The 28,000-nt window shown below is 39.0% G+C and overlaps 3 protein-coding genes across 5 annotated transcripts in view; 2 read left to right on the forward strand and 1 right to left on the reverse strand.

The window, feature by feature from the left end:
- Positions 1-2,393, forward strand: part of LOC148333358 (uncharacterized) — a 38,432-nt gene extending 36,039 nt beyond the window's left edge. The window contains exons 35-37 of the mRNA XM_088301182.1: positions 941-1,087; positions 2,020-2,175; positions 2,264-2,393. Coding sequence (XP_088157308.1) covers positions 941-1,087; positions 2,020-2,175; positions 2,264-2,377 — 417 coding nt within the window. The 3' untranslated portion in view covers positions 2,378-2,393. The remainder of the gene's footprint in view (positions 1-940; positions 1,088-2,019; positions 2,176-2,263) is intronic.
- A 23-nt stretch (positions 2,394-2,416) lies between these two features.
- On the forward strand, positions 2,417-27,893 carry ttc12 (tetratricopeptide repeat domain 12). Of its 2 annotated transcripts, XM_088301184.1 has the most exons (21): positions 2,419-6,702; positions 6,936-7,090; positions 7,198-7,219; positions 7,376-7,453; positions 7,567-7,688; positions 8,309-8,368; positions 10,329-10,400; positions 10,857-10,917; positions 13,280-13,468; positions 17,103-17,172; positions 18,572-18,660; positions 19,007-19,175; positions 19,634-19,729; positions 21,572-21,635; positions 21,725-21,859; positions 22,882-22,974; positions 23,092-23,160; positions 25,393-25,494; positions 25,956-26,055; positions 26,237-26,465; positions 27,289-27,893. In XM_088301184.1, exons 1-21 carry the CDS (start codon positions 6,636-6,638, stop codon positions 27,356-27,358), a joined length of 2,112 nt encoding a protein of 703 aa, XP_088157310.1. In that variant the 5' UTR covers positions 2,419-6,635; the 3' UTR covers positions 27,359-27,893. The 2 variants fall into 2 exon arrangements, with proteins under 2 accessions (XP_088157312.1, XP_088157310.1); XM_088301186.1 differs by lacking the exon at positions 26,237-26,465 and having other exon boundaries at positions 2,417-6,702.
- Positions 2,502-17,811, reverse strand: LOC148333362 (interferon-induced transmembrane protein 3-like). Of its 2 annotated transcripts, none has more exons than XM_088301189.1 (3): positions 17,782-17,811; positions 3,493-3,624; positions 2,502-3,382 (listed from the first exon to the last, which is right to left on the reverse strand). In XM_088301189.1, the coding sequence occupies exons 2-3, from the start codon at positions 3,604-3,606 to the stop codon at positions 3,227-3,229; spliced, it is 270 nt and encodes an 89-aa protein (XP_088157315.1). In that variant the 5' UTR covers positions 3,607-3,624; positions 17,782-17,811; the 3' UTR covers positions 2,502-3,226. The 2 variants fall into 2 exon arrangements, with proteins under 2 accessions (XP_088157315.1, XP_088157316.1); XM_088301190.1 differs by lacking the exon at positions 17,782-17,811 and adding an exon at positions 5,841-5,862.
- Positions 27,894-28,000: the final 107 nt, after the last annotated feature.

Here is a 28,000-nt window from a genome sequence, read left to right on the forward strand (position 1 = left end):
AAAAATCTGAAAAAAAGAAAAAAAATCTTGCACAAGTCGCATGGCTTTTTCTGCTGAACTCTCACCACACTGGCAACCGCCATTTTCCTGTTGTCAACTTGTGTCAAATGTTCAAAGCCTTCTTTGTTGCTTTGGGAAAAAAAAAAGACAAATTAGTGCACAGTTCCAGCAGTGTCACGTTTCATAGACAGTTTTTTTTATCTCGGGTGACCTTCACACACAAAAGGCTCCACAAGTGGAATGTACCCCTCCTAAATTCACAGCAGGGCGCAGTGAGACTGGTGGAGCCATGGGGTCAATAAACAGGCTGGAATTCCGCCGCTCGAGCTACAGTATAAAGTCTGTTACTCGGGGGACTTTTCTCTCTTTCATTTGAAAGACAACAACTGAGGAGGGACATCAGCATTTGAATGCACTGCACCATAATAGAAACGAGAAAGATTTCATGCGTAGTGCGCACACACACAAAAAAAATGAGCTGAATATTTAGGCTCCTGCAATTATGTGTGTAGTACCAAAATGTTATATATTACACGTCATTTGAAAGTAATCAATGATATTACAGTTTATTAGTTTTGTTGTGCTTTCACCAGAATTCTAAAGAAGAGTACAAAAACCCTTTAATAAACTTGATGCCAGTACAACGCTTAACTCATTTACTGCCATTGACGGCTAAAGACGTCAAAGACATTCATAAGATCCAGCAATTACAAAAAAAAAAAAAAATTCAAGTAATTGAAAAATGACTACTGGTACTTTGGTGTAAAATCTTCCCAAATTGTGAAAGCATTTGATCTGGATCAAGCTCCTTGATGTGTTTGATTATTCTTATCTATCTTATTTTTAAATCCAGAATCTTAGTGTTGCTTTCAGAGATCTGAAACTGAAGTGACCCTTGATGGGACCATGTTTTTCGCTGTTTATGTGTCCATGTTGATAGGAAGCAGATGAGACGCTCTTTGTCCGCCGCCAGAGACTCCATTCGGTCGGGGGCTTTTACCTGCTGCTGCTGCACTGTTTGTCCCACGTCGCAATCAAGGATATGAGCAATGATTCTGCTCCTGCCTTTGGAAGACTTTTCTGTAAGGTACGGACAAACAAGCAACCTGGAAATCAATTTTGCTTTTCCATTCAACCGGTCCTCTTCTTTTTCACCGAGGCAGCGGAAAGTGAGTTCCTAAATCACAGTTGGATTTGAGTTAACTGCATTTGTCACTGGAGTATTGAAATTTTACTGGGCATTATTGTGTAATTGCCAAAGAATAACCTGAGTTGTAGTTTGTAAATTTCTACAGAAGGATATATGATATTTCTTCATTCTGGCAACCGCTTGGAAACCATTCAAAGTCCTAGGATGTGGACTAATTAAGAATACACTGTTGGGTTACTTTTTAAAATCTTGTTTCCAGATAGGGCTGCTCTATTATGAAAAAAAATATTAATAACGATTATTTTAGTAATCATTGAAATCATGATTATTCAAACGATTATTCTTTTTGGGTACAAAACCCCCAAAAATTCAAAATGGAAACGGTATTCAAACAAATGAAATTTATTTTAGCTTAAAATAATAAACAAAAAAGGTGCAAATTCGAATATGGTTTCCTTGTATAAAGAAACATTGCATTTGATCTTACTTGTTATACAGTTTAACATTTAAATAAATATTTAAAAATAAATAAAATAAAAAAATGAAAGAATTTCAATAAAGCACAAAAAATGTAATTGTAAATTGTAATCGTCGAGTATAACAACCGTAATTGAATTCCAATTAATTGCATAGCTCTATTCATAGATACAATTAAGACATAAAACAAAGTGGTTGCTAATCTACATTTTAACTCTCCTTTTTCCCCAAAAAACATTGATCACAGAATTGATAACGAATTGAATTCTTAAATCGAATCAAAAATAGACTCATTATCGTAAAAATCGTATCCATTCCGATACTTCATGCAAGCCTTTCGCACTGAGCGAGTGCCGTGTGATAGGCTTAACTGTTGTCATGTGCCACTGTAGGTACTGCAGGCATCTCTTGACGAGCTATTTCAGGCCAGACTGGACTTGGACAGCCATTGGTCATTTCGGGATGACCAATCCCCTCAGGGATGCTCAAAGTCTTTCATTCTTCACAGCTGCGATGAACCCGCTGCTTCTCTACCACAACCATGCAGCGTGAGTACAGAAACATAGTGAAGCCAGCGCACTTACTCGATTTAGGTGATGCAAGTGAAGAGCAACAAATAATTTCTTTGGGGAACAGGGCATGGAGGAACTTGGGAGGAAACAGAGAGAAGTGTCTCGGGTCTCTCAACTGGAAGGGGTTTTAAGACAAAGAACCTCCGCGACCGAGGAATGCCGAAAGCATCCTTTATAAAGAGGAAGCATGTTGGGTAACGTAAAACATGAGTTGGAGCATGAGGCTGCCATATGATTTCTAATGGAACAAATGAGGTCACCTCCTTGCTTGGGGATTGAAATAATGACAAACTGCAGTCAGGAAAGAGATATTTTCAGGGTTTATAACTTCATAGGTCTCATTCTTTGCACCAGTTTTCAGCAACTTGCTTCATATATGTGTAATGCATTTGGAAACCAACCACGGAATTCACTTAATTATAACCATGCAAAGAATAAGAAGTCCAACAATATTATATTATGTTAGCATGATGGCATGACTGCTTAAGTCATATTTTTTTTTTTGATGAAAGATTGCAACAAAAATCTACACAGATGTAAATAAGAAACATTTTAAGCAAGCACTTGTGTTTTTTTTTGGGGGGGATGAAATTGTGATAAAAATGACAAAAACAAGTCTGTTTTTTTTTTTAATTAAACTTTATGACATCTTATTATTTGATGTGCCGTACAGTACCACAGTTTATTTTTTATATAAAATCATTCAGTAAAAGTTCAATACAATTGGAATTTTTGTGTTCAGGGATAAGTAAATGGTTTTTGTTTTTATGCAACATTTGAATTGCATTTCATACTTAAACGTGTAAAAGGTTGCGCAAGCTTGAACTCACGCATACACTTACACAGATATTAACATCCATGCTAAAAACACAGGTCCCTTTTTGACCCAGATTGGGTTATTTTTGACTCAAGTGTTTTTAGGATGTTTTTTGTTTTTTTTAAGAGGCACTTTTAATTTTGTTTCAGAGACAAAAGTCCATTGAAGCAAACTACTTTTAACACAGACTCCCCCATTGAGTGCCTCCCTTTAGTGCTGCTTTTCATTGAGTTCAATGACTTTGAGAGCAATGAAGATGGAGAGGACAATTAATCCGCACACCAGTGCCACGATATTGAGGATCTTGGCTGTCCTCGACGCATCAGCTGCTGCGACAGAGTTCCCGGTAGCATTGGCGTTCTGTACCTTAAATAGAACAAAAAGCGCCGGAGAATAATTTCAGTTGAAACACAAGCAAGGTTTTTTTTAAGGGGGGCATTGATGGAGTGAGAGACAAAAAGCAAAACAAGGCCTACCTTGGAGGAGAAGACAATTGCTGCAATGCCAATCGGCAGACAGCAACATAAAGTGTTGAAGATGGACCACGCCAAATAGGAGGGCGCCGCAGATTGGGGACGTCCTCGCTCCATACTGCCTCGTAGTCAGAGCTAGAGTGAATGGGAGGGACAGCGATGGCCATCACCTTTTGTATGGGATGGGTGGAGTCCCCAAGCAGCGTGTTTGACTTTCAAGAGCGTCACACTGATGCCGCTCGGGCATCATTTACCAGTGCTGGGAAAGTTACTTCCAAAATGTAATATATTACATATTACGCGTTACTTGCATGTGGAAGTAATAAGTTCCTAGTAGAGGAATGAGTTACTCAAGTTTTAGTTACTTTTAAGTTACTTTTTTTTTTTTTAATAAATTTTGACAGTTTGAAGAGAAATGCTGCAGCTGGTGTTAAACTTTAAAAGTTAACTTTTTAGATGTTAATTACTGTATATTGGGTGGACGAAAATATGAAATGTTTTGACTCTATGGTGAGAGATCACTACCTATGAACAATATTTGTATAAGTATTGGAACTGATATTTTTTTACGTTAAATAAATCATCCCAGACTGTAAACTATAAATGAAATTATCAACATACGCAAATGAATTTACACACAAAAAATTGAGAAGGATGATATCTAATTGACAGATAGATCAAAAGGGCATGTGTAATAAAAGCAGAAACTTTTTTTTTTTTTTTAAAGTTTTCTGTTAATGCGTAAATGTTGTCAATGTACGTTGTTTTAGTAATTCTGGTTAGCTCATTTATGATTTTCTGCTTTGCTATGAATGTCAGTAACTGTCATGTTTGTAAATGATTTTTTTTAGGTGCTGTGTCTTCACTCGTGTCAATTACAAGAAGCGTGGAACTCCAAATGTGAAGGAAACATTTTTTTTTACTTTGTTATTCTAAAAGTTGGCCAATGCGAAGCCTTTCGCCCTCGATTGTGTGTCTGCGTGACAACTTACCAGAAGTTTTGCTAAAAGTAAATAAATCCCAGAATGTATTCCGGTAGGAAAGTCAGTGGGCATCTTTGGAGATAACCCCACAGAAAAGACTCGGAGCCTCGAGTGGATTGATTGTGGAAAGGCAGATAAAGAGCGAAGAGGCCATTTTGTCAATGACACGAGCTGTTGTCCTCCGAGATGTAACCCTGTGACGTTCACAGCCGTTGCAAAGTGACCCCCCCAATAAAAATGAGTCATCACTGAAACTTTGTTTTGCTGCTACCAAACGTCATTTTCACACACGCACAACCAAACAGTTACCAGATGATTTGAAGTCTTCAGGTTACATAACATGTATGTGCTTCTTGAGTAGCTCTTGACCTCTCGAGTTGTGCCTGTGCAAGAATATCAGTCTTGCTATTTCGAGTGTTTAAAAGCCAGCCGCTATGGAATGCGCTTGATAGAAGAGCGGCCATTTTGTTAAATGACACAATTCATGACAAAAAGAGAAGTGGCTAGAGGATATGAGATGCTGTTTTTGTTTGCTTTGGCAAATAGGCATGTAGGATGATAGGATCATCTCATGAGGAAAACGATCACTTATGATCATTAATGTGCATTAATCAGAACTTGACACGGAGCAGAAAGTGGAAGATTTTGCTTCTAAAATTGAATTATCTTCATTCAAAACAAATAGTATTATTTTAATTGGACATCGTTTATTTGTATCTTTGCATATCCAAAATAGCTGTACAGTACACGCACCAATTTATCTCTCCTTTCTTACTCTGCCCACCTGCATTTTTTTTAAGCAGCCTAGCGGGTTGTGTCACGTATCTGCCGTGGGCCGCCGAAAATGGATGGCGGGCCGAAATAGCCTCCGGGCCATAGCTTGTATATTTATTTTCATCATTTGACTCATAATGGCATGTAAGTGTTTTTCATCCTGCATGAACCAAGAAGTTAATTCATCCTATTCGCACGTAGCTACTATTCTCAGAATTATTGACAGGAAATGGGTGGCAAACCTCTAAGACCACAGCTTGTCCTATTTACAACAAACGCACATTTTTCCCCAACAACATGAGTACTAAAATTCACTTTAAAAGGACCCTGATTGAATTCAAACTTTGCATTTGACTTCGAGGGTCCATCTTTCAAAAACAAGTTCAAATTTTGTTAACGCTACTTTTGTTTCTTTGTGCTTCCGAAGTGTCGAGCCGCGAAGTGTCTCTTAAAAAAGAGAATTGCAGTGGGTTATTATTGACTGAAATGTCACATAGACATCAGATATGGTTACATTTTATTTTATAAATATATATATATATTTAGGAATAAAACATCCGTCTCGCTTGTGACAAATAAATATTTATAACTTACTGTATTTCAATGTTGGTCATGGTGGTGGTAATTGAGACGAAATTTTTGGGGGTGGTGCTAAGGGTAAAATGTTTGATAACCATTGGCACTGTACAATATTTTAAAGAAACACTTGGGGGCAGTGTCGTACAATGGATAAGCGCAACAATTTTCTAATTTAAAAACAACTTTATCATAATGTAGGGCGCATAAATTAAGCATTTTTAGGAACTGCTTTTGTTGATTTTATATTGTTTGGTTAGAGGAATAGCGTTCACCTGACCCTGAGAACCAGAAGTGCTGTTTCAGAAAGAAAGTTTTGCATGCAACCACAATTTCAAAGTACTGTTCACTCTGTTCGTTCCGCAACGTGATAATTCTTTATATTGTAAATAAGAACTGTCTCGAAAAAAAAAAAGTTTAACAAGGAATCTGGAAGTTACAAAAAAACGAGGACATGGATGTTCGTTATGAATTTGATTTGAAAATGTAGAGAATATTTTTGGCCTGTGTATTGCATTTCGTTGTTGTTATAAATCGACTCAATTGGTTTTCGGAATTTGGTGGAGGAGTTTCCAATATCCAATTATTTTTGAAGGCACCACGTCGTCAAGGCAACTCGCAGTGTTGACGTCGAGACAACGCGGTCTGCTTCACAATCGCTTGTCTTCTCACGTTAATACTTTTTCCCTACATTATTTAAGGTGTCATTTTAGCACTCTACAAAAATACAAATCGATCGTGTTTGGTGCTCAAAAGGTTCATTCGTGTGAAAGGGTAACCGCCTGTACACTTAACTTAAAAAAATGAAAAGAAATGGAGCCAAACATCATGTACTCAACTGAAGACTTGGACGTTTTCTTGAAGAATGTCGACGATATAAGTATGTATACTCCATAAAACTTGGTCATCTAATTAGCAGTTTCGGCAGGTAAAAAAGAGCAAGTACTAGAAAAATTGATATTTTACTATTATCTTACATTTGGATTCGCCATGTTAATTTGTACAGAAGTGTTCAGTTTTAATCTTGTGTGCTATTTTATTTGATCTAACATTTTTAATTAATGACTTGTGTCTTAATATATGCACCGTATTTGCACCCTCACCTCCCCCCAGGCAAGCTTGTGAAAGACCTAAACTCATCAGACGTTGAAGTCCAGCAGAAAGCTATCAAGAAGGCAGATTGCCAAATTGCAGCCCAGAATGGATCCTGCAGGACAAAATTCAACAAGACCACAATCAATACAAACCCAACATCTAAGCCTCCTATAGTAAAGACAAAACACACACACACACACTCATAAACTTAAAAAAAAAATTCCCCTTTAAATACATTTCAATTGTCAATAATATATTTATGATTCTTATTGTTTTACAGGCTGCACCAACTGAAAGTGCAGGTACGGGCCAATGAAAGGAAATATTGCATTGTATGTCTCTTGTAATTAAGGTCAACAGATTCTTTATTTTTCCTTTTACTGTTACTGTTTATGCCAATGCGGGCTCTGCATCGGAGACATAAATGCCAAAAGAAGTGTTTTTCTTTTTATGCCCAGAGAATTTCATGAGGTTTATGGAAAGAGATGCGGAAGACAGGAGGAAGAAGAGACTCGTACAAGAGAAAAAGGCCAACGGTGTGTTGTTACCTGCCACTTCAATCAGCTGTTGAGAGGTGGAAAGGTTGTTGTACCGTTTGCACGGCCAGCTGTATTTCCTGTTTAGCGTTTTGTGCTTTTTGTCCGCACAGCGTTTAAGGAGAAAGGGAATCAAGCCTATGCCCAAAGAGATTATGAGACTGCTGTGAAATATTACAGCGAAGGCTTGGCTGAACTACGCGACATGCGGCAGTTGTATACCAACAGAGCGCAAGTGAATACTTTGCTAAACGTTCTCACCTTCTAAATGTTCGACAACGGAAATATTGTCCTGCAAAATGACACCTTTTTTGGCATTGCTTACCTCTAATGAACTCATTTAGAATGTTTTTCAGTAGAACTTAAAATATGAGGTACCACAGAGATCTGTTCTCAGTCCTTCATAATTCAAATATTATTTGGACCCTGAACATATGAATATTTTAATATTTCTACTGACACAAATAAACAACACATATCCGTACTAAATATTTCTGGACAATTCAATGAAATTAAATATATGCCGTAAATATGGCCAATAATATTAAGAAAACAATATATATCGATTTATCACAAATATGTCGCAACTTAAGAAGCAGCTCAAAATTTAACATGCAAATCTGCAACACCCCCTATATGTTAAAATAAAATCCTCTCTGAGATTGTCACTCAATCAATACTTTGTTCAGATAAAAATTGAGCATCGTTAACCTTTAGCCAATAAGGTAGCTTGGGGGCATTCATAATCAATTGCAGAGAGTAACAGAAGTAAGGTGTTTATTGGAGAAAAAAAATTCAAATTATTGTATTTTTGACGCACAAGCCCCACTTGTGTTCACGTTTGCATCTCCTTAGGCTTACATCAATCTGGAGCGGTACGAAGAGGCGGTCAGTGACTGCGAATGGGCTCTGAAGGTAAGTTACTGCTGGATGTTTGCGTCAATCATTTGCAGCTTCATTTGTCATATCATGCCACCCTGTGGTCGGACGGATTCATGGGATGCACTTCACGGCAAAGCAGTCAAAGAGAAACTCTGAGGTCTGTTGGCAAAAGTGGAATTTAACTGTTGTAATCAAGCCACAATTAAAGCCAAATTTTAGTGCCAACAAGTGGCATCGTTTTGGAAAATGCTGCACAGATTATGAAAATAAAAGTGGAAATCAATGTAACTGCGGCTCTTTGGCCACCTCGGTGTTCATGTGTCAGTCAGCCCGCCGATATACGTATTGGGACACACAAATATGAAGTGGCGGATTCCCATTTTGCTGATTTGACAGCTTACACCCTTCTGGAGAGACTTTCTATGACAATACACGATTTTATTTAAAAGATTTTGGATTAAAAAAAAAAAAAAAAAAAAGAACTACAATTAAAATTCCAAAACTGTAATAATCTTGCTCCCAGTACACATCATTACTTTTGACGGTTGCCGTTTGAGTCTCAGTTTTGCTATTCAATATGTACAAATGAGGCACAAAATATTAATTTTGACGTAAAAACAGCAATGGAAAACCGCTTATTTCAAGCCTTGCCTTTTAAATCCTAAAACATCTGCCTCTTTTCTTTAATGCACTCTTAGGCCTATTGTGCTACTGTATCAATGTTGGTCGTGATGATGACACTTGTAGAGCTTCTTAGTTGGATGGGCATGATTAAAAAATGTTCCAATTTGAAGCTAATGCGGTAAAAGTCGAGCGGTCATTAGCAAATCGCTTGGAAATTATATGTTTTCAGCACAGCGCTATAATTAGAATTCAAAAAGGTGTGCATTCATCCACATAATTTACAAAAAAAAAAACAGCATGCTCATTAACAAGCAGCGATTCAGCTGTTACATCGACGTGAGGTGGGTGAAGTCTCGCCTGCTGTTTGTAGACCCCCAAAAATTCTTGCTTGCTGTGCTAGCAACGAGGACAGCCAGGTAATATTTGTCCAACTCGGCCAAACTGGCAAATCTGTCCTCATTGTGTCCAACACACAAGTGAGTTTTGCACATAACCACAGGACCTCGTTGTGTGTGGCAAATAATTTCCCGCTCTCCTTTCATACTGATAAATGTGTAGTATTAGTGTCCAAAACCGACATATTCCACAAAGCCGGCTTTTATTTAAAACCACAGGCAGAAAAAATGACCCTGCTGGTCGGTTTGACAACACACGGGCATCATAAGCGTAAATATCCTGCAAGCTGGGCCTTCAAAATAAAAAGCACACTCGGTGCAGCAAGACGCGGCTCTGTTGCTTCCTTGGGCCAAAAACGTGATTGGCGGAAAAGCATCTGCGTCGCAGTATTATGACCCTTTAAGCAGCGGATATTTTATCAAATATAAAAGGCAAATAATATAACAATATCGAGAGCTCTATATTCTTTATCCTATGAAGAACAACTAACATTACTGCAGTTTACCGAGTACATGCATTGTACAAATGTGCTTTACTGCCCCCATGTGGCCAAGATGGTGCAGTACAATATCCACTGATGTAAAATAATACTTTAAGTTCTCTTCATTTGTCACATTAAAAAATGACGTATTTCTTAGTTAAAAAAACACATTCATTCAAAACACTAATTTTGTTTATTTTTTTATTTTTTTTTGGTGGAGCAAGGGGTGGGATGGAACAGATGAACTCATGTACTGCCAGCCCCCGGAAAATGAAAATACTTTTTGGCTTCTATACTCGTCAATGGCAGTGAATGAGTTAATGGCATTTCTATTCATTTCAGCTCGGGAAATATGATTTGAGATATGAGTGTTTTGCATGGTTACGGAAATAAATGAGCTCATATCTCAAGGCACCGCTTAAATAGGAAACACCTCATATGGCTGCCAAATTGCAAAATGTTACTAAAGCTGTCCTCTTCCTTTTGTGTCAGTGTAACGAGAACTGCATCAAGGCTTACCTCCACATGGGCAAGGCGTATCTCGGGTTGAAGAAGTTTAGTGAGGTAAGTATGACTAGCGCTCATTATATCTAATTTTCTATGATGATATGATACGTTAACAAATTAAGAGAATTTTAAAGCTCAGAATGCATATGAGGACGCGGCCTAGCTGACTGTCCATCCATGTTAACGTTGTTTTTTTCTTTCGGCTTTCATGTGAACTCTCCTTGGATCTTTGCTGATCCATATTTCTGTAACATATTCATGAGGATACAGTAACTCTGGAGGTGTTCAAACACTAGATGTTGAAAGGAGGATACTTTTTTTTTTTTTATAGTTGTGAGGAAAATGAATAATGCAGGATAGTACACACTTGAATATCTCATTAAATATGGCAAAAACATGTTATTAACTTTGACTCAATGGCAATGTTGCACATTGTGGTTGATAATGAGATTATAATTGAGAGTGTGGATACACGCTGCATTCAACAAATGCTTTTTCTTTTTTTTTTCCTAGTCCAGAAAATGTTTTGAAAAGATAGCTCAACTTGAACCACAGATGGAGAAGATGGCTAAAGGTAAAGTGTGAGTCTTTTCCCCTTACGTATTGTAAATATAGTGCTGGAAAAAGTCAAGACAAATAAAAAAAAAAAAGAAACGCTGACCCTTTTTTGGTCATTTTGAACATTTTTTTTATCTTGGAAAATTCTGTTAATAATTTAAAATCCAATATTTGTTTTTTTGGAATTTGTGAGTTACGTTGTCGCTGTGTCTGTGAAAATTATAGTTCACCCACGTCGTTTCATTCTCGGAGCAGCGAATCGATTGCAACTGGACTGTTCTGGTTGTCTTGGAAGAGGTTTCGCATCTCATCACAAACACAGCCGTCCAGTTGCAATCGAGTCACTGCCGCGACTGGGTTGTCAGTAGTTTGTAGATGATAAACAAGAATGTGCATATTTTCTCAAACATCTTAGAAATTGATCATCTTATAGGACTGCCCCAAAACCATCTCAAAATTAGACATTTGAATCAAATTAGCTTTGCTAAGGGACAATGATTTTATTGGGATAAATACACACACACACACACACACACACACACACCCACCCCCCGCACGCACACACCATATTTTCCAGACTATAAGGCGCACCCGTATATAAGCCACAATAAATAAATAAATACGTTTTCTATGTAAAAAAAAATTGGTTGTTTACTGCATGTACAGAACGATTTTGTACTTGACAGAAAGTTTTTATAATCTTGAGAAAAAAACTGCCCCTCACGCAAAACCTCTTTCGTGTAATATCTTTTATTATTTCTAATGGTATAATGGCATTTTGTGCCATGTTTGTAAATGTCACTGTTGTAAAGAAAATCGCAAATTAAATCGAAATCGCGATATCTCTCAGAAAATCGCAATGCAATTTTTTTCCTGAAATTGTGATAGGAGGAAGTGGCGATGATGTGCAACCCCGACAACTTTGTGGCGCACTTTCTCCACAGCAGCATCGTTGATGCTGTGAATGACTTCTGAAGTCTATGACTGTTTGGTTTCTAGCACACTGAGGTGTTGTTGTTTTTGCGCCACTAGACCAGTTGGATCAGCTCCTTCCTTTAGTCTGCTTCATCGTTATTCCGTAGGCTTTATGATGTATTTGGTGTTATGGATTTGAACACAGTTGTGGGGCCTGAAGGAGCTGCTATTGACTCGCACGCTTGATGACTTGAGTTTTGGTACAAGCCGCTGCGGGATGATCGTGTTGAATACTAAACTGAAGTCAAAAGACCAGCATTTGCAAACAAGACTTTTTAGCGGCGGGCTCATTTATTCATCGTGCATAGAAAAAGAACTAAGATTGAGAAAGTTTGTTTAAAAAAAAGTGTTTATCAAACGTGTGAACAGCAGAAAGTATTCTTGTGTTGTTCAATGCCACTTGGTTTTGAAAACAATTCAAGTATTTTTAGGTTCATTTGCATTCAGAAACGCCTCCACTTAACCATCGAAGCAGTTTCTTAAGAATGCATTAATGGACTTTTTGCTTCTCCGAAAACGTGGCGGAGAAGACAAATGAATTCCGAACACAAAAATGCAAGTACTTGTAGGAGAAGTAGAAAAAAATCGAAAAATACTGTTAAGAAGGGCTTGGTTTAGAAAAATTGATATATCGATTTGAATCGATTTTCCTTTTCATAGCCCGATGTCGATTCATAAAACCATATACAGATAATTTAAATGAGTTCACGCGTCACGTGAGATCTTGTTACTACGCCAAAGTAGCGTATCAAAACAAAATGGCAGAAGCAGTGACGTCCGCGCCAACAAGCATGAAGACAGATGTATTTATGGTGTTGATCTTGTCATGTTAAATAAAACGTACTTGATTAATATAATGCCATTGGCTGGAATTCTTAATGTAAATATGAATATTTTGACTAAGAGCAAACAGTTTGTACTAAGTGCAGCATTTGTTCTTCTGAGAATGCCTTCCATACCAAAATCAAATTGGTCTTGCGTGAAATCTTTCATTGAATTGAAAACCAATCAAAGTGAATCGAAAATCGAATCGAATTAGGCCCTCGTGTATCGAATCGAATCGATTTTGGAAATTGGAATCGATATCCGGGAACACGAAATGCAGGTGTGCCAACACAAGCGTGGGATAACTGTTGCTCTCAATTCTGTTGGATGAGAAGAACAGTCTCAGTGAAAACAAAATATAATTCAACATCATTATTTAGTCACACGTTCAACATGAAATTTCTCACCTATCAAATAGAGCTAACTGACCGGTCTGTTTTGACTTGTTGTAACCTCTTTTTTTTATGTGGCTGCTATAGATATTTCCGATTCTGAGCTAGAAAATCCCAAATGACATATCCACATAAGGATAAATAAAGACTTTGGGAGGATATGATTCTTGCATTCCTGTAACACAGAATACCTGACAAAGATGGAGCTGGAAGAGAAGAAGGAGAGTCAAGAATTCAATGCAAGGCAAGATTTTGACAAGGGAGTGGAAAAATCCAAACTAATCCCTCAGCTTGTGGAGAAGCTGTCAGAGCCTGGGCAGATGCTGCTCTACTATTGCGGAATATTGGAGATTCTTTCCCAAGCCGTGACCGACTGTGAGTGTACTTTTTTTTTTTGAAAAACCAAAAAAAATCGCTCTTTGAACAAGGTGCTGTCTCTGCTGAATCAATTTGTGCTCATTCTAGTCTATCTTAATAACCTGCTCCACTGATTCGCTGATCTCAGGCGGGTTAAGGAGTTACAAAAGGCAATAAATCAAGAAAAGGCAGCGTTTAAGTGCTCCGAGTGAAGCACCTGAAGTAGGGCACCAAATGGAACTTTTTGATTCCAATAATGAGAGGTTAAACCCCGCAGTCTTATTTTATGTTCCTAATTTTCCAATTTTCTGTGCTAGGTTAGAATTAAAACTAGTAGAGCTGGATTAAAAAAATGGTAAATCGATTTTAATCGATTTTCCTTTTCATAAGCCTGAAAACCATATATTGAATAATTAAAAAAAATCGATTCAATAAATGTACCTGATTTCACGTGTCATGCGAGATCTTGTCACCGCTTGAAAGTAGCGTATAAAAAATAAATGGCGGAAGCAGTGATGTCATCGCCAACAAGCATGAAGGCATGCAGATGTATTTATTGTAAATATTAATTTATTATTATTAGAAATTAGAAATTAGAAATCCCTTTATTGTCATTGTACTCAAGTGTGCAACGAGATTAGAGGGCTCCCCTCTCCAGTGCAATACAACAATAATACAGACAAATATATAAATTAGATAAATAAATAATTTATTATTACCTATTTACGGTAAGAAGTTTGTACTAATTGCCGCATTTGTTCTTCTGAGATTGCCTTCCATACGAAAATAAAATTGGTACTGCGTGAAATCCTTGATTCAATTCTAAACCAATCAATCATGAATCGAAAATCAAATTGAATCGGGACCTTGTGTATAGAATCAAATCGATTATGGAATCAATTCAATGAATAAGGCGCTACATTTTTGCATAGCTCTTTGTTTTATTCACGCTTATTTGGTATTCTCATTAAAAATTGGCAAACATTTTATAATGCCTGGGAATTGATTAACTTTCACTTTGTGAAATGATTGGATTGGAGAGCAAGCGTTGGCAGAAGGAGACGCATCTCTTAGCACTGTGATTTCATCTGCTACTGCGGGAGCTCCAAACTAAAATGATTTATTAAAAATGGGATTGTCTTAGTTGTTGGTGCAGACAAAGCCAAGTTGTGTGACAGTAATCATCTTTTTCAAAGCCAGTCTGGCAGCAAGTTAATGGAACATCTGTGCTCGCAGGTGCATATGCCACCACGTCAACGGCAGCAGGCCTTGCAGACAACCCCGTCACTCCTTTTGGAGCGTGGGAGGGAGCGAATGACAAAAGCTGTCGGTCGGCTCTGTAGATAAATGACAAGTTAGGCCGAGGTTCTTGAAATTGACAAGTCGGGGTTCCTGGAGCATGCCGGGAATTTTTGCTGCTCTTATGTGATTTACGGCAATAGGGAGTCATCAGCAAGGGTTATCGCTTTTGGTGTCAAACTCCAGGCCTGCGGGCCACATCGGGTCGTGTAAATCGAGGCCCCAGACCAATTGATAAATAGTGTGTAATTAGTCCGTGCAGCGATTGTGCTGTAGTCTTTGCTGTTCTCAGTGACACCAATTTTATGAAACTTTGAACAACTTTGAACTCCCATGTCCAACGTTAACTAACACACACCACAATACGACTTTATTTATATCGCGCATTTCACAACAGCTGGAGCTGTAACAAAGCGCTTTCCAGATGGTGTCATTTGTAAATTAGAACACAAATTAAAACACAAACAGTGGATGCCAGAGGAACAGAAGAACAGCGACAGTCTGATGTTGAGTTGAAAGCTAATGAATAAAAATGTGTCTTCAAACGAGTTTTAAAAGTGGACAGAGAGGGGGCTAGCTTAACATTCAATGGGGAAGGACCGGCAACAGAAAAGGCACAATCCCCGTTGAGGCGGCGCTTAGTCCTCGGCACCTCCAGCACCATTTGGTCCGCAGACCTGAGGCAGCGGGCTGGTGCGTAGGGGTGAAGGTAACGCTGGGAGATTTGAAGATGAACAGAAGTATCTTAAAGCAAACTATAAAGTGCACTGGGAGCCAGTAAAGAGAGGCCAAGATTTCGTCTTCCGAGTTCCAGTTAAAAGACGAGCAGCAGCATTTTTCACCAGTTGGAAGCGCTTGATGGAGGACTGGCTGACTCCAAAATAAAGAGCATTAGTGTAATCAATCCTAGATGTAACGAAGGCATGGCTAAAATGAAAAAAAAAGCTGAATCGGACAACAGCACTAATTTGCCGATCTAACTTAAAATCACTGTCCAGTTTGAAAACCCAAGTTTGAGACTTTTGACTTTAGATAAGACGCCAGGGAGCCAAGGTCAACATGGTTGAAAGTAGAAGTGCCACTGTGACTATTATACAGCGTCTCAAAGTTGTATAAATTATCTCATGGCTCAAGCCTGGGACCAATTTGGGTGTCCAGGCATCGTAGATTCTCGATGGTGTGCCTAAAAAAAAAAATCAAATAAGAGGTTGCACTAGTGCGAACTTTCAAGGTTGGAGGAGGAAGATGTGAGTATATCTTTTGTACCAAATGTTTAATATTAGCCGCTTGCTGTTGTGATATGTGACAGTTAACATCCGAGCCGATTAATCGACTAATTGGAACTACTCGGTGACTAGTCGACGAGCAAAATAATCGTTTGTTGCACCCGAAAACTGGGCTTGTGCTCAACTTTAAGATTATTCACGTTCATGTTGGAAGTTATTCACATGACTTGCATAAAACGTGCCAAAGGATTGCATAAAACCAAACATGAATTAGAAATTTGTGTCCGTGTCCGTGTACGTGCTGGCTAGTGCGCGTGGGCGTGTGTGTTTTACAACCTCGCCCTCTCAGTCGCACCTCCTGCCCCCGCAGGTTAAAATGTCCATTAGATCACGTTGCATATTAATATTCTTACTATTGTGTGAAGTTGTTTTTTTTTTTTTAAGCTTCGGGCTGAAGTTGCCTTTCAACACCCTCCTCTGTTGTGACCCAACAGTTGACTTTGAAAGTCTGCACGGCTTACCCAAACTCATTTTGAGGCATTGCCAAAAGGCAAACATTGTAGTTTGCATATAATCCATCATGCTCGGCGCCTTCTTTTTCTTCTAAATGGTAATTTTAACACACTTTTTGCAACCCTTCCTCAGTACAAACACATACAACGAGCAAGCACACCGCGCCGAGAATGCCAGATCTGGATTTCTTTTATGTAATAATGCTTTTTTAATGCATCACTACTTTACTGTTGTGCGTTTTCCTTTTCCTTGGCTTACATTTCTCATCCAATATTTCTTGTTCTTCGTTTTGATGATTGCTGAGTGATGTCATAGCTGTCGGATCGTGCCGTTCAGTAGAAAAGGATAAGACTTACATTACTCGCTGCTGCAAATATCCTAGCGGGGTTGATATTAAACCTTTAAAAAATAATGTCTCACAGTTGGACTTTAGCGAGTGAGGAACCACACCATTGCTCCTAAATCTCACTCTTCTCCGTCATGTCCAACGGGCGCTAACAATGTAACGAAACGTGAGCGCCGCAATGTTGCCCCACACTCGATAACTTCCATAATGTCATGAAATATGGCCGACTGTCATCATCTCATATCATTTACTGCTTTCGCCCTAACAGGCAGCGGCCAGACGCTTTTCAGACTGCACAATGGCTTCAATATTATCGACAGCAATGACACAACGAGGAGGTAAGGAGACGGCAGGGAGAGTTGGCTGTCAGCCCTCACCGGAGCTTTGACAAATGGAGCAGCAGATAGGCACATTCGCGCACAATGATGGTTGAGTGTTGGGAAATCCCCCGCTGACCTGACACTGTTGTTGTTGTGCAAGGATGAGATTCTAATCAGAAGATTGAAATAACTGAGCTGTTCTCTATTTCTTTTTTTAAATGATTTTTCTCTCAGGAATTGCAAATCCTACAGAGTCTCGAAGGGAAGGGTCCTCAATCCTGTTCTGTCCTGCCCGTTTTCCATTTCTCCCAGGTGCAACACACCTGAACGATCGTTATCGAGCTTTTGCAGACCTTGCTGATTATCTCATCATTTGAATCAGCTGTGTTGTAACAGGAAGAGATGGAAAGGCTGCAGGATACCGGACCTCGAGGAACAGGATTGAGGAGGCCTGCTCTAAAGTGACATGGAAAAAAAAAAACTTGCAAATATCCCAAGATAACACAACCTCTTTTGTTTAGCTCTCGCTTCAGATGTCTTGTGTTTGTTTGGAAACCATGCTTCAAGAACTTTTTTTATGTCATTTTATTTCAAACCATGTTCAAAGTAAAATTCAGTTAAACTCACCCTCGGTGAACACGCTCCATCTTTGTTACCAGACATGACCCGGAAGTACACAAAAATAAAGATTTCCTTGCATATAAAAATAACAAAAGAAATCTTCAAATTTTTGCGAAGGGAATACAATTTTTAAAAAAGAAAAAAAAAGAAACATTCCCTTGCAAAAAAAAAAAAAATTCTTTAAATCATTGCGAGGGAATGCATTTTTTTTTTGTCTCCCTTCCATGTCCTTTTAGGAGCTCCGTAACATCCTGCCTCCCTCACGCACGTCACATTAAGGTTATAATTAACTTGTTAACATCTTCATCAATTGTTAGCGCTGACATCAAAGTGGGGGAACATTCTGTGTCAGGCGATCGCAGCTGGAAATAGTTCATTTGGATCCTGCTGCATATCTGGCAGAAGTCTTGAAATCATTGTTCATCCACACTCAGCAGGCACTTTATTTCGGGTGACATGCACATTTAATGAGATCCAATTTGAGAACTGTATCAAAATTCCGGCCTTTATAAAGATAATGCTGCATCGATTTGACAGGTGATGTCTTGAGATATGACTAAGTAGCTGCCAAATCACCGGAGGGAGCGCGGGGACGGCATTTATTAAGATGGGCTCGATTGTGCACCAAAAGCTTGAGAGACACATTTTCTCACATGGACAGCTCACACGATATTGAGTTGCCTAATTTCACACTTTAATGGCTGGACAAGTACCTCAGTGCCCCTGAGAAAGCAATAAAAAGCCACTTTTAATTAGTTGGAAGGAAACAAATGTATTTATCTTTTTTTTTTCACAGTTGCCTTTTGCAGGAAGCAAATGACCCGTGCAGCCAAGACTTGTGTGTTTGCATTCTCAATGTTTGGACGATCACATGCCGGGAAAACGGTACGTCGATAATCAGTGTTTTGTCTTTGCTCTTTTGGGAAAGTTTGCCGTCCTTCGATGCTGGCACCTGAGCGCTTTTTTTTAATGTTTTTTTTGTTTTTTTGTCATGTGGTCTTTGAATCTTTAATTGTGACTACGATGATTCATTCCTTTGTCTCAACCTTTCCTTGCAGCTTATTTGTATTCGACACAGCAATGTTTTTCTGGATGAATGAGCACACATTCTCACACACATAATGACAATAAAGGGATTTCTGATTCTGATTCATCATCAGGGAAAGAAGTGACTTTATATTCGTTCCCATTTTCACTTCTGTCTGTGAGCATGTCTTTGTGCGGCTTTCAGAGGAAAACCAGAAAATGTTGTTGACGTGTCCCGTGTCCAAAGAGTGCCTTGTTCGATTGGTCTCATCTGAAAATGACGCAATGCAGAAGGAGTGCCTGGAATTGTTACGTCTCTACTCGCAAACAACACACGGCAGACGTCTTCTTTCTGACAACTTGGATCTCCCCATGTATGAGGTTTTGTCATCGTCAAGTCATGTTTTTTGTCAAAACTTTTTTTTTTTTTTTTTTTTTTACATTTCTGCCCTGTTATTTCCTTCCTCGGCAATTTGTGATAATTCCAAATTGTCTTCCAGTACAATTACAACTTTTAATGCCGCTTCGTTATAGCCTTCTTAAAATCTTAACGACTTAACTTTGGAATTTGATTTTAATGTTGGCCGCATTAGCATGGCGTCCGAGGATTTCTACCACGTGCTATGAAATATTACAGCCTCTGCTTCTTTCCTTGGCATTTTTTTTCACCCCAACACAACCTCTCTCAGCATTTTTGTGCCGTTTCTGATAGAATGCAATTTCAAGTTAATAAGATGCCGTTTGCCAAAACGCTTTTATCATTTCTCCCCTTTGTGTCCCTTCTTTTTTTTACTTTCTTTCCTATCTGTCCTTCCTTAATCTGACTCGAAAGGTTAACGAGGAGCCTCATGGCGTGCATCTCGAGGCCAGGGCAGCAACGGGAGAACGGCGCGCTCCTCATTTTGCAGGAGTTGGCCAGAGAAAAAAAGTACAAGCACAGCACTTGCAAACCTGATTCTCCTCTCATACCACCAAATGATTTGTATTTCCAAATGTACAATCTTGACTGTGTCCCACAGGCCAGCCTATTACACCTCCATGTATCATATCTATATTAAATGCACTTGAGAGTGTGGCTCCATCATGGTAAGGTTCTCAGAGAAATGGAAGCGCCAGCATCTTTAATAAATCAACGCGTGGCCCAAGTGTTAATGTCTCTTCGAGGTAAAGAGCTGCTTTCAAGTGGTTCCCCTATCTGGAGCCTCATGAAAACAGACATGAAAGGACAACCGGGGCTCTTGAACACAGTAGGAAATAAGTCGACATGCCAGGCACTGAAATGGGGTGATCAATTTCCGTTGTCTCTCCGGCACCGAGTTCAGCGGGGTCAAAATTATGCGTTTTCTTTGTATAGGCACAATTAGCAGCAACAGAAAACAAAATTTAAAAGTATTGGCCTTTATTAAGTAAGCATTTTCAATTCAACTTGACACATTATTAATTCGACAGTGTTTTACAATGTTGTATATTTGCTTAGAATGATCCTGGAGCGATCTTGTATGTAGTTCACGGGTTCTGTGGTTTCCTGTTTTCTGGAGAGGCTGTGAAGGCAACAGGGGGGCGGAAGGCGGGAGGAAAGAAGAGAGGAGAGACCGACTTCTTAAATGACACTTGTCAGCGATGTGTTGGTCGTCTCGGCGTGGTTACGGCCAACAGTAACCGTTATTTTTATTTATTTATTTTATGAATAAAAATAGTTTGCTGCCGCTTGGACTGATCCCTCCAAGCAGTTTTTTGTGAGCCTTTTAAAAGCGCTGTGTGACGTTCGGGCTTCGTACGTGCTCCCGTTAATGATTTCGCTAGCTTGTGTGTTTAATATTAGCATAATCTGACTGAGACATTTAGCATCTATTTTTTTAAATAAGCAACCCGGTGATTGGAGCCGACTGCAGTAAACGAACGGCATTTTTGAAAAACATTCTGTTCGGAAACTTAGAACGTTCAGTTAGAGTCGAGCCGGATAGTAAACAGCTATTGTTCATAAACTGTGAGCGGAGTGCGTCTCGCTCTGCAAGAAAAGGACGACAAAACATGGGCAAATAAAATGTTCAAGTGTTAAAGTTTGTCTTGAAACAATTTACCTTAACTGGAATGCCGCGTTGCATTTTATCCAAATGTCCTTGTTGCTTTTGTGCATTAATCCACCTGGATTGTACCTTTGGATAAAATGCACCACATGATTTGAGTTAAGGTCAGCCAATTTTAGAATAAAAATTAAAACTTTAAAGTCATGTAGCCAACGTTCCGTTGTAATCATCCGTTTCTGCGTTTGTGCATCCCGTTCATTCCACAGCCTGATTAGTAAACTCTAATCTAGATTCTTCAGATATTCTTAATTAAGTGTCCAGAGAGAATTCACTACCAAATATTTTGTCAATATAGAATGGATACATAGTGTGAATGGCGGCAAAAAATTGTGGGTGTACCCGGCTGACCTGCAATCCTAATAATCCTAAACACCATGCAAAATGAATTGGATTAAAAGTATTCTTCACCGACTTGGCTTTGCGGATGCAAAGTCTAATCTTCCAAGGCAATCGCTAAGTACAGAATTGCAGAAATGTTTCCTAATCGGTTTGACATTTCTTGTAAATTAGGGAGAACAAGATGGTCATTTAATGCACCAATTTGTTGTCTTGAAAGGTTACAGTTGCTCGTTGTAACTGAACTCTCCATATGGTACGTGCGAGGTCATGTGCACATTGATCTTGATCACGCATTCATTATTAATTTTACTCCATAATGTCTTGTGTCTTATCGCGTGTTGCAGATTTTGCCTCCGGCTCAGGAATGTGCTGGCAGACTCTGTCTCTGAGCCATTCACAACAATCATGGTGAGATTATATATTAAAAAAAAAAAAGAAAACGCACTATTTGCATTTTTCTTTTGCACGTATGTCTTTTGTATGTCTTTTCTTTCCAGAGCAATATCAGCAAGGGAAATCGGCACGTCATGCCTTCGCTTTTATCAGTTGTCGGCAGTCTGAGTCGCGATAACTTCATCCGTCACGCTCTTGCTCACGATGCAGATTGTTGGCAGGCCTTCCTGCTTGCCATCGTGAGTACCATCACGTGTGTGTGTGTGTGTGTACTGTTGTGTTGAAAACGTACAAGTGAAGTAGATAAAAGAACTGCCTCAGTGGTTTTTCCTGATCATGTCAGACGTTTGTGACCACTACTTGCAAAGCAGACTTTATATTAGGGTTCAATTCCGATATTTGGCAGAATAAAAATCAGATTATTGGTTCAAAAATTAAACAATGATTAAAGAGCTTAGCTGTTGTCTGAATTTGGTCGTGCGATGTTTGCGAGCTAAGCCGTGATGGGTTGATACCTGAGCCTTGAGTAACTATTATGTAATTATCAGTGGACAGCAAGTGGCAAAATGGCCGCCCTGTGAGATGGCTAAGAACGTGTGGATTTTGCTGCTTACCTCATATTCCACAAATGCAATATTAATCAGAATACCTTGTTTAGAGTAGTAGCCGCATTGAACACATAATTGTAAAGATTTTTTTTGACTTGACTTCCCCTTTAAGACCATGTGTTTTACATCCCCACTAATCCAATGAATCAGGTGTGTTGCATCAGGAAGAGATAGAAAACGGGTCACCGGTCCTCAAGGACAGGATCGAGGATCCCCAATCTAAGGAGTCATTTTTTTTGTTTGAATGCTGTCACTGCTCCACAAGTCCAACATTCTCAGTGACCTCCAACGTAACATCATTTACTTATGAGAAATTAAACGTATATCTGCGTTCGATCTTACATCATCGGCAAACTGGTTAATCAGTCCAGTCCGTCTTTTAGGATCATAACTGCACTATAGGCTAATGAAAAATATATGTCAGGAAGTCCATATTAAAAAGTCACACAAAGGAAATTTCTCCAGTAAAACAACACTATTTTTATATGCACGAACCTCACAATTGAATCACCGCTCTGTATTAAATATAACATGTACTGGACATCGTATAGATTTGTAACCTATTACAATTGCTTACTGTAAAATCCTCATTTATTATGAATGTATTTCTGCTTTTTCTTTGCTGGCTGTTTGACTGTTCAACATCCTTGCAGAAGAAATGCATTGCATGCGGTTACAATGAGATACTTTACCCTCTTCTTGGGTTGATCATCAACCTTTCAACCCTGACTTCCCCTGTCATCAAGGTAAGGTTATTCTTTTGTCATTCGCATTAAAAAAAAAAAAAATCAGTGCAGAACATATTTGTGGCTTGTGATGACTTTTCTATTTCTCGTATTAAGAGGTGAGAGTTTTATTTGTAGGAAAAGGCACTTTCACTGTGTAGCTGCTGCCTGGATCTGCTGAGCGGTGATGACGAAGGTGTTGCTACTGTGAGTGAGCCATCCTTTTTATATCACTCGAACACACTAAAACAGAGAAAATGCATGGGTAGAGCCAAACTCCCTTTCGGTTTTCCTTTTTTTTTTTAACAGTCAAACTGAAGTTTCCTGAAAAGTTATACTTTCCAAAGCAAAACCCGCATGACATTTGTGGGTCATTTCCTAGCTTGTAAGCCCTCTGGCAACAAAGCCCCGATGTTGAAGCTGAATTTCTCATTGTTCAGGGGGGTGCTTTATATACGTCACTGTATTTGATTAAAAGCTCCAGCTCCAGGTGCTGTTGTCTGCACTAATGGCTGTTTCAGCAGTTCCACTCTACCTAAGCAGCGGTCTTAGTGTCCCACACTTCCACCCATCTGTCTCGTTTCTCACTTTTACTGCACACCAACTGCCTGGCAGGCTTATTTTTTTCCCGCAGCCTCATGTCAACATCCCTTTTTTTTTTTTTTTTTGACATTGTCTGTTCTTCTTGTTTTTAACACATTGTTGAGTTCGCTAAAATCCCTCAAGCATGAATAGCAAGCACATTGCCTTTAGAAGCAATTACCAATGCCCTTTTTTTTTTACATCGCCTTTGCAAGTAGCGTACCATTCTTATGATGAAGAAACACGATATGGACAGGTGTTTTGAGACACACCTCTTAAATTGATGGCTTTGTCCTTCAGAGGTGACGCTCAGACACCTCGTTCCCACCTGAATCTTAATTTTTTCATCTTGTTGCTTCTATGCTTCCAACCTCCCAGGATCACTTTGGGCAAAACCTTGCAAACTGGAATGAATGGAAAAAATGATTGTAGATGAAAAGAGGTGGCTGACTTTGGTTCATGAGATGACAAATATACTGGCGGTCGGATTCAATCATTTTAAATCTACAGTGGCGCCTCGTGTTACGAGTGCCTGAACTTAGTGGTCCCCTGAACACCAACGTTTTTCTGGCAAAATGCCCTAATGGTGTGAATCATCCTACCAGAAGCCGATTGGACAGCCAAAATACGACCGTGTACTTTCAAATTGTTTTGTTTACATTCATACAGGTAGAACATTAAAAAAAAAACATTTTTAAAAATTGTCGACCCCGACCTTGTTCCCAAAGTACTAAAAGTACTTATTTATCATGCTAGGTTGAAATATATTTTATTTAGAAAAATGACCAGCTTCTCTCCGTTACATCAGACTCTCGATGCTAAAGTTAGGAACTTGAAACCGAGTTGGAGACCACTGCGCTAACTTAATTTTCTGAGTAACAAGCCGGCGCATGACTTGCGAGCAATCACTTATGCTACGTGTGAGCTTCAGGTTCCCCCACAAAAAAAATGGAGCAATTAAGGGGGAAACTCTAAGTGGAAACTATTTTCATTCACAAATAAGTTGATGCATTTTTTTTCTCCAATAAAATACTAATTTTAAAAATGAGCATGATAGATGCATTATGGTCAACACTTTCTTTGTAAAAAAGAAAATACTACATAACAATGGGCGTCAAATAAGCACATATTTTTCCCTATCCCCGCAAATAGTTTGTCGTTTTGTTTTAAACCCTTTTCACACTCTTAATCCTAAAAGAAACTCTTTTCCAATCCTGCTTGAGTGCAACTTTTAGGCATCTTTTGAAACCTACACCCTGATTCTGCTTTTTTTGTTTTTTACTTCCGTTTTGTTGCGCGTGAAGTTGTGTGGAGGATGTGGATTAGAAAATTTAGAAAAGGCTATTTTAGAACGTTAATAACAACAACAACAAAAAAAACCCCCCACATGATTCCAAAGCAAGCAATTTTGAGATGCTGAAGCTGTGGTTGTTCCCAAATCTAAATTGCCTCCCAAATCAGACAACACCCTGTGTCCTTTCTTTAATACTTGATTTTCTCTTTTCATTATCCTGGCCTTTATCATTTCATGGCCAGTACAAGTCTGAACTCTCCGCACCTCCACAATGCCTTTTTGCTTTTCTATTGCTTCAAATCGGTTTCTAATGCTTATTGATTCCATGTACTAACGCGTGCACCTGGTCTCCTCTCTCCATTTGCAACCAATCTCGATTGTGAGTAAGTCCTCCCGCAAGAGGTCATTTTCTTTGAACGCGCTTTCTCCCTCTCAGATGGCTTTTTTCCCCCCCACCCAGTCTGGTAATTTCTTCATACATTCCACCGTTTGAAGCTCGACCACCTTTGCTTTGTATTCTTTCTACCTTTTCAGTGAGAATGCGCCTTTTTTTTGTCCTCCAGAGAGCCGTGGGTGTGTTGAGCACCGTCCTCGCTCAGTCCCCCGAGGCTGTTAATCATGTTGTTGAGCGAGATGTGGTGAAGACGCTGCAGCGACAGCTCAAGGTGCACAACTGTATACGCAACCAGAGTCGGTTTAGGGGTGTTGATGCCTGAAATGGAGCGTACTGCATTTAAATACGGACAACCGAGTTTAATGTATAGTACAGTACTACATACGGATTTTTTTTTTTTCAAAGTCATTTAGTACCATTGACGGCTAAATACGTCAAAGAGGCTTTTTTGATTCGGCTGGTTGTGAATGAGTTAATCTCGGCAGGTAAAACACAAGTATCACTCGTGTCATTAATGATTGTTTCATTTCTATTTGTTTAATTCTAGGCAATGTCTTTTTTGACTTGTGACATTTTTGTATGACAAGCCTTGCTCAAATGACAGAATCTGATCACTATTTCTTGTTTTAGTGTTCTTGGGCCATGGGATACTTTTATTCATTTAAAAAACACGTCTCTGGGTATTTGTTGAATTATGTGTTGTTTTTTTTGTTTTTTTTGACTGGCTGCCAGCAAGCCGACTCGGCTGCCACTAAGTACGCTATAAAGATCCTGACGGTGTGCACGGCCGCCAGCCGGTTGGCCCGGGAGGAGCTGGTGAAGTCTGACAAAAGTAAGAAATGTTTGTCAGAATGCCTTTACTTTTCAAAAGCGCAAATGATATTTTGGACTTTACTGAATATGCAAAATACATGTGCACGCCCGTTCGTGTTCACGTCATTGCGCTCATGACTTTGCATATTTGAACACTCATATTCTCTTCAAATTTGCTCTCCGTTTATCGTTGGCCGCAGAGCTGTCTGTTGTCCGTCGTTTGCTGAGTTCCAGCTGTGATGAGATGGTGTCGGGAAATGCTGCCCTGTGTCTGGCCCATTGCCTCGAATTGAAGGGCATTGCCAGCAACCTGCTTGGCACTGATATCGTGCTTGAGCTGCTCCGGCACGCTGCCGGAGACGCTAAGAGGACAGCTGTGCAAAAAAATGCCGCCATCGCACTGGGGAAGCTGTGTCAGTCCGAGCCCAGGTGCGCCCTCATCTCACTTTGCAAAGCATACGCTCGTGATTGTGCGATAGAACAACAAACCAGAAAGCCCTTTGCTATGAAATTACGAGGTGATCAATATTTGTTTTAGAGCATTGTAGTTTTGCTCATTTTGCTGAATAGCAAATTAAATTGGATTAAAAGCGAGGTGACGTCGCTCATATATTAAGCATGCATAATTCAAATGAGATAAGATTTTTTTTTTTTGTCCGTCTGGCAGTGTTGGCAAAAAAAAAAAATGTATTGTGAATTACTCCGTGATTCACAGTGAGTAGAATTGAAGCACGGAGTCACAAACACAAAACCGTTCAATTCCATAAGTGTGTGTCTCCATATTACGCTGCAGACAATAAACCACGGGTAGCTATATACGTCCGTATTGATCTGCAGCCAACAATAAACCACAAAAGCATGGAGAGCTCAATATCTCTCTTTTGTAAATCACACCTGGTAAAAAGTTAAACGCCTCCAGGAGACAACCACTCATCAGTAAATATACAACATTTATCCTGCACATCTAAAAATAGATAAACATATATTTTGAAATATTTGGATTTTATTATTTCATTTAGTTTTATTCATGCGACACGAAAACTGCAGTTCACCTTGAATGAGTTTGTGCCCGTCTGTAATTTAGGAGAGTAGGAGAGAAAGAACAGGGCACCTGAAGAATAAAGAAATTCCGAAATCTATTTATGAAACACGTCTGCTTGTTATTTTTAGTCCGCGGCAGAACTTGCCAGTAATGTTGACCTTTACTCATAAACGCACACACTTTGTCACCATTCTAATTGTATTTTTTCAGGCACGTGGGCACACTTCGAGAGCTGCACGGCTTTGAGATCCTGCACTCCTGTATGAAGCTCATTAAATAAGAATGTGAAAATATTACTATTTTTTTTTTTTACAACTTGACTGACCTTGTTTTTCAAAGCCCATGTGGAATGTCGACTCATTAGCATCAAGATGCAGCAGCGGTGGAGCCAGTTCAGTCAGCTTTGCCATATTAGCGTGATTAATACATCCCCAAATCACACTGACTGTAATGTTATTAATTATTTTGGATATAATACATGAGTCCAACAAGACATTTTGTCCTACATACTTCAACAGCCGAGTAACATGAATGAGTGATAGTCGCCAAACTTCAGTAACACACGGTTTTAATAATATCTTCTACTCAGCTGCTATTAATATTGTCATTTAAAAAAGGCAATTTTACAAATTGATCGCGAAACCTTCCATGCCCAAATTTGGTGTGTGTGTGTATGTATATATATATATATATATATTTATTTATATATATATATATATACATATATATATATATTTTTTTTTTTTTTCAGTTGGCTAAACATGGCATTAAGTTGTCTAACAAGAGTCTCTAAAAATAAATTCAGGTGGAATATGTCTGTCTCGAACCCTTATTACATCTTTTCTGAGCAAAGGCATCTTGGTGCAAATCAAAGAGAGAACTTTGTTCCACGTCTCATTTGTGCGCTGATGGAGGACATATT

The sequence above is a fragment of the Idiotropiscis lumnitzeri genome, chromosome 7, assembly GCF_059441095.1.
Source record: "Idiotropiscis lumnitzeri isolate Australia: NSW breed Sydney's pygmy pipehorse chromosome 7, RoL_Ilum_1.0, whole genome shotgun sequence".
In the NCBI taxonomy this organism is placed as follows: Eukaryota; Metazoa; Chordata; class Actinopteri; order Syngnathiformes; family Syngnathidae; genus Idiotropiscis; species Idiotropiscis lumnitzeri.

Coding starts and splice junctions, on each gene's coding strand:
- ttc12 (XM_088301184.1), top strand. CDS start 6,636: ATGGAGCCAAACATCATGTACTCAACTGAAGACTTGGACGTTTTCTTG. Junction 21,860..22,881: donor AGGCCTTCCTGCTTGCCATC/GTGAGTACCATC, acceptor ACATCCTTGCAG/AAGAAATGCATTGCATGCGG. Junction 26,056..26,236: donor GCTGGTGAAGTCTGACAAAA/GTAAGAAATGTT, acceptor CGTTGGCCGCAG/AGCTGTCTGTTGTCCGTCGT.
- LOC148333362 (XM_088301189.1), bottom strand. CDS start 3,606: ATGGAGCGAGGACGTCCCCAATCTGCGGCGCCCTCCTATTTGGCGTGG. Junction 3,383..3,492: donor CAATTGTCTTCTCCTCCAAG/GTAGGCCTTGTT, acceptor GTTCTATTTAAG/GTACAGAACGCCAATGCTAC.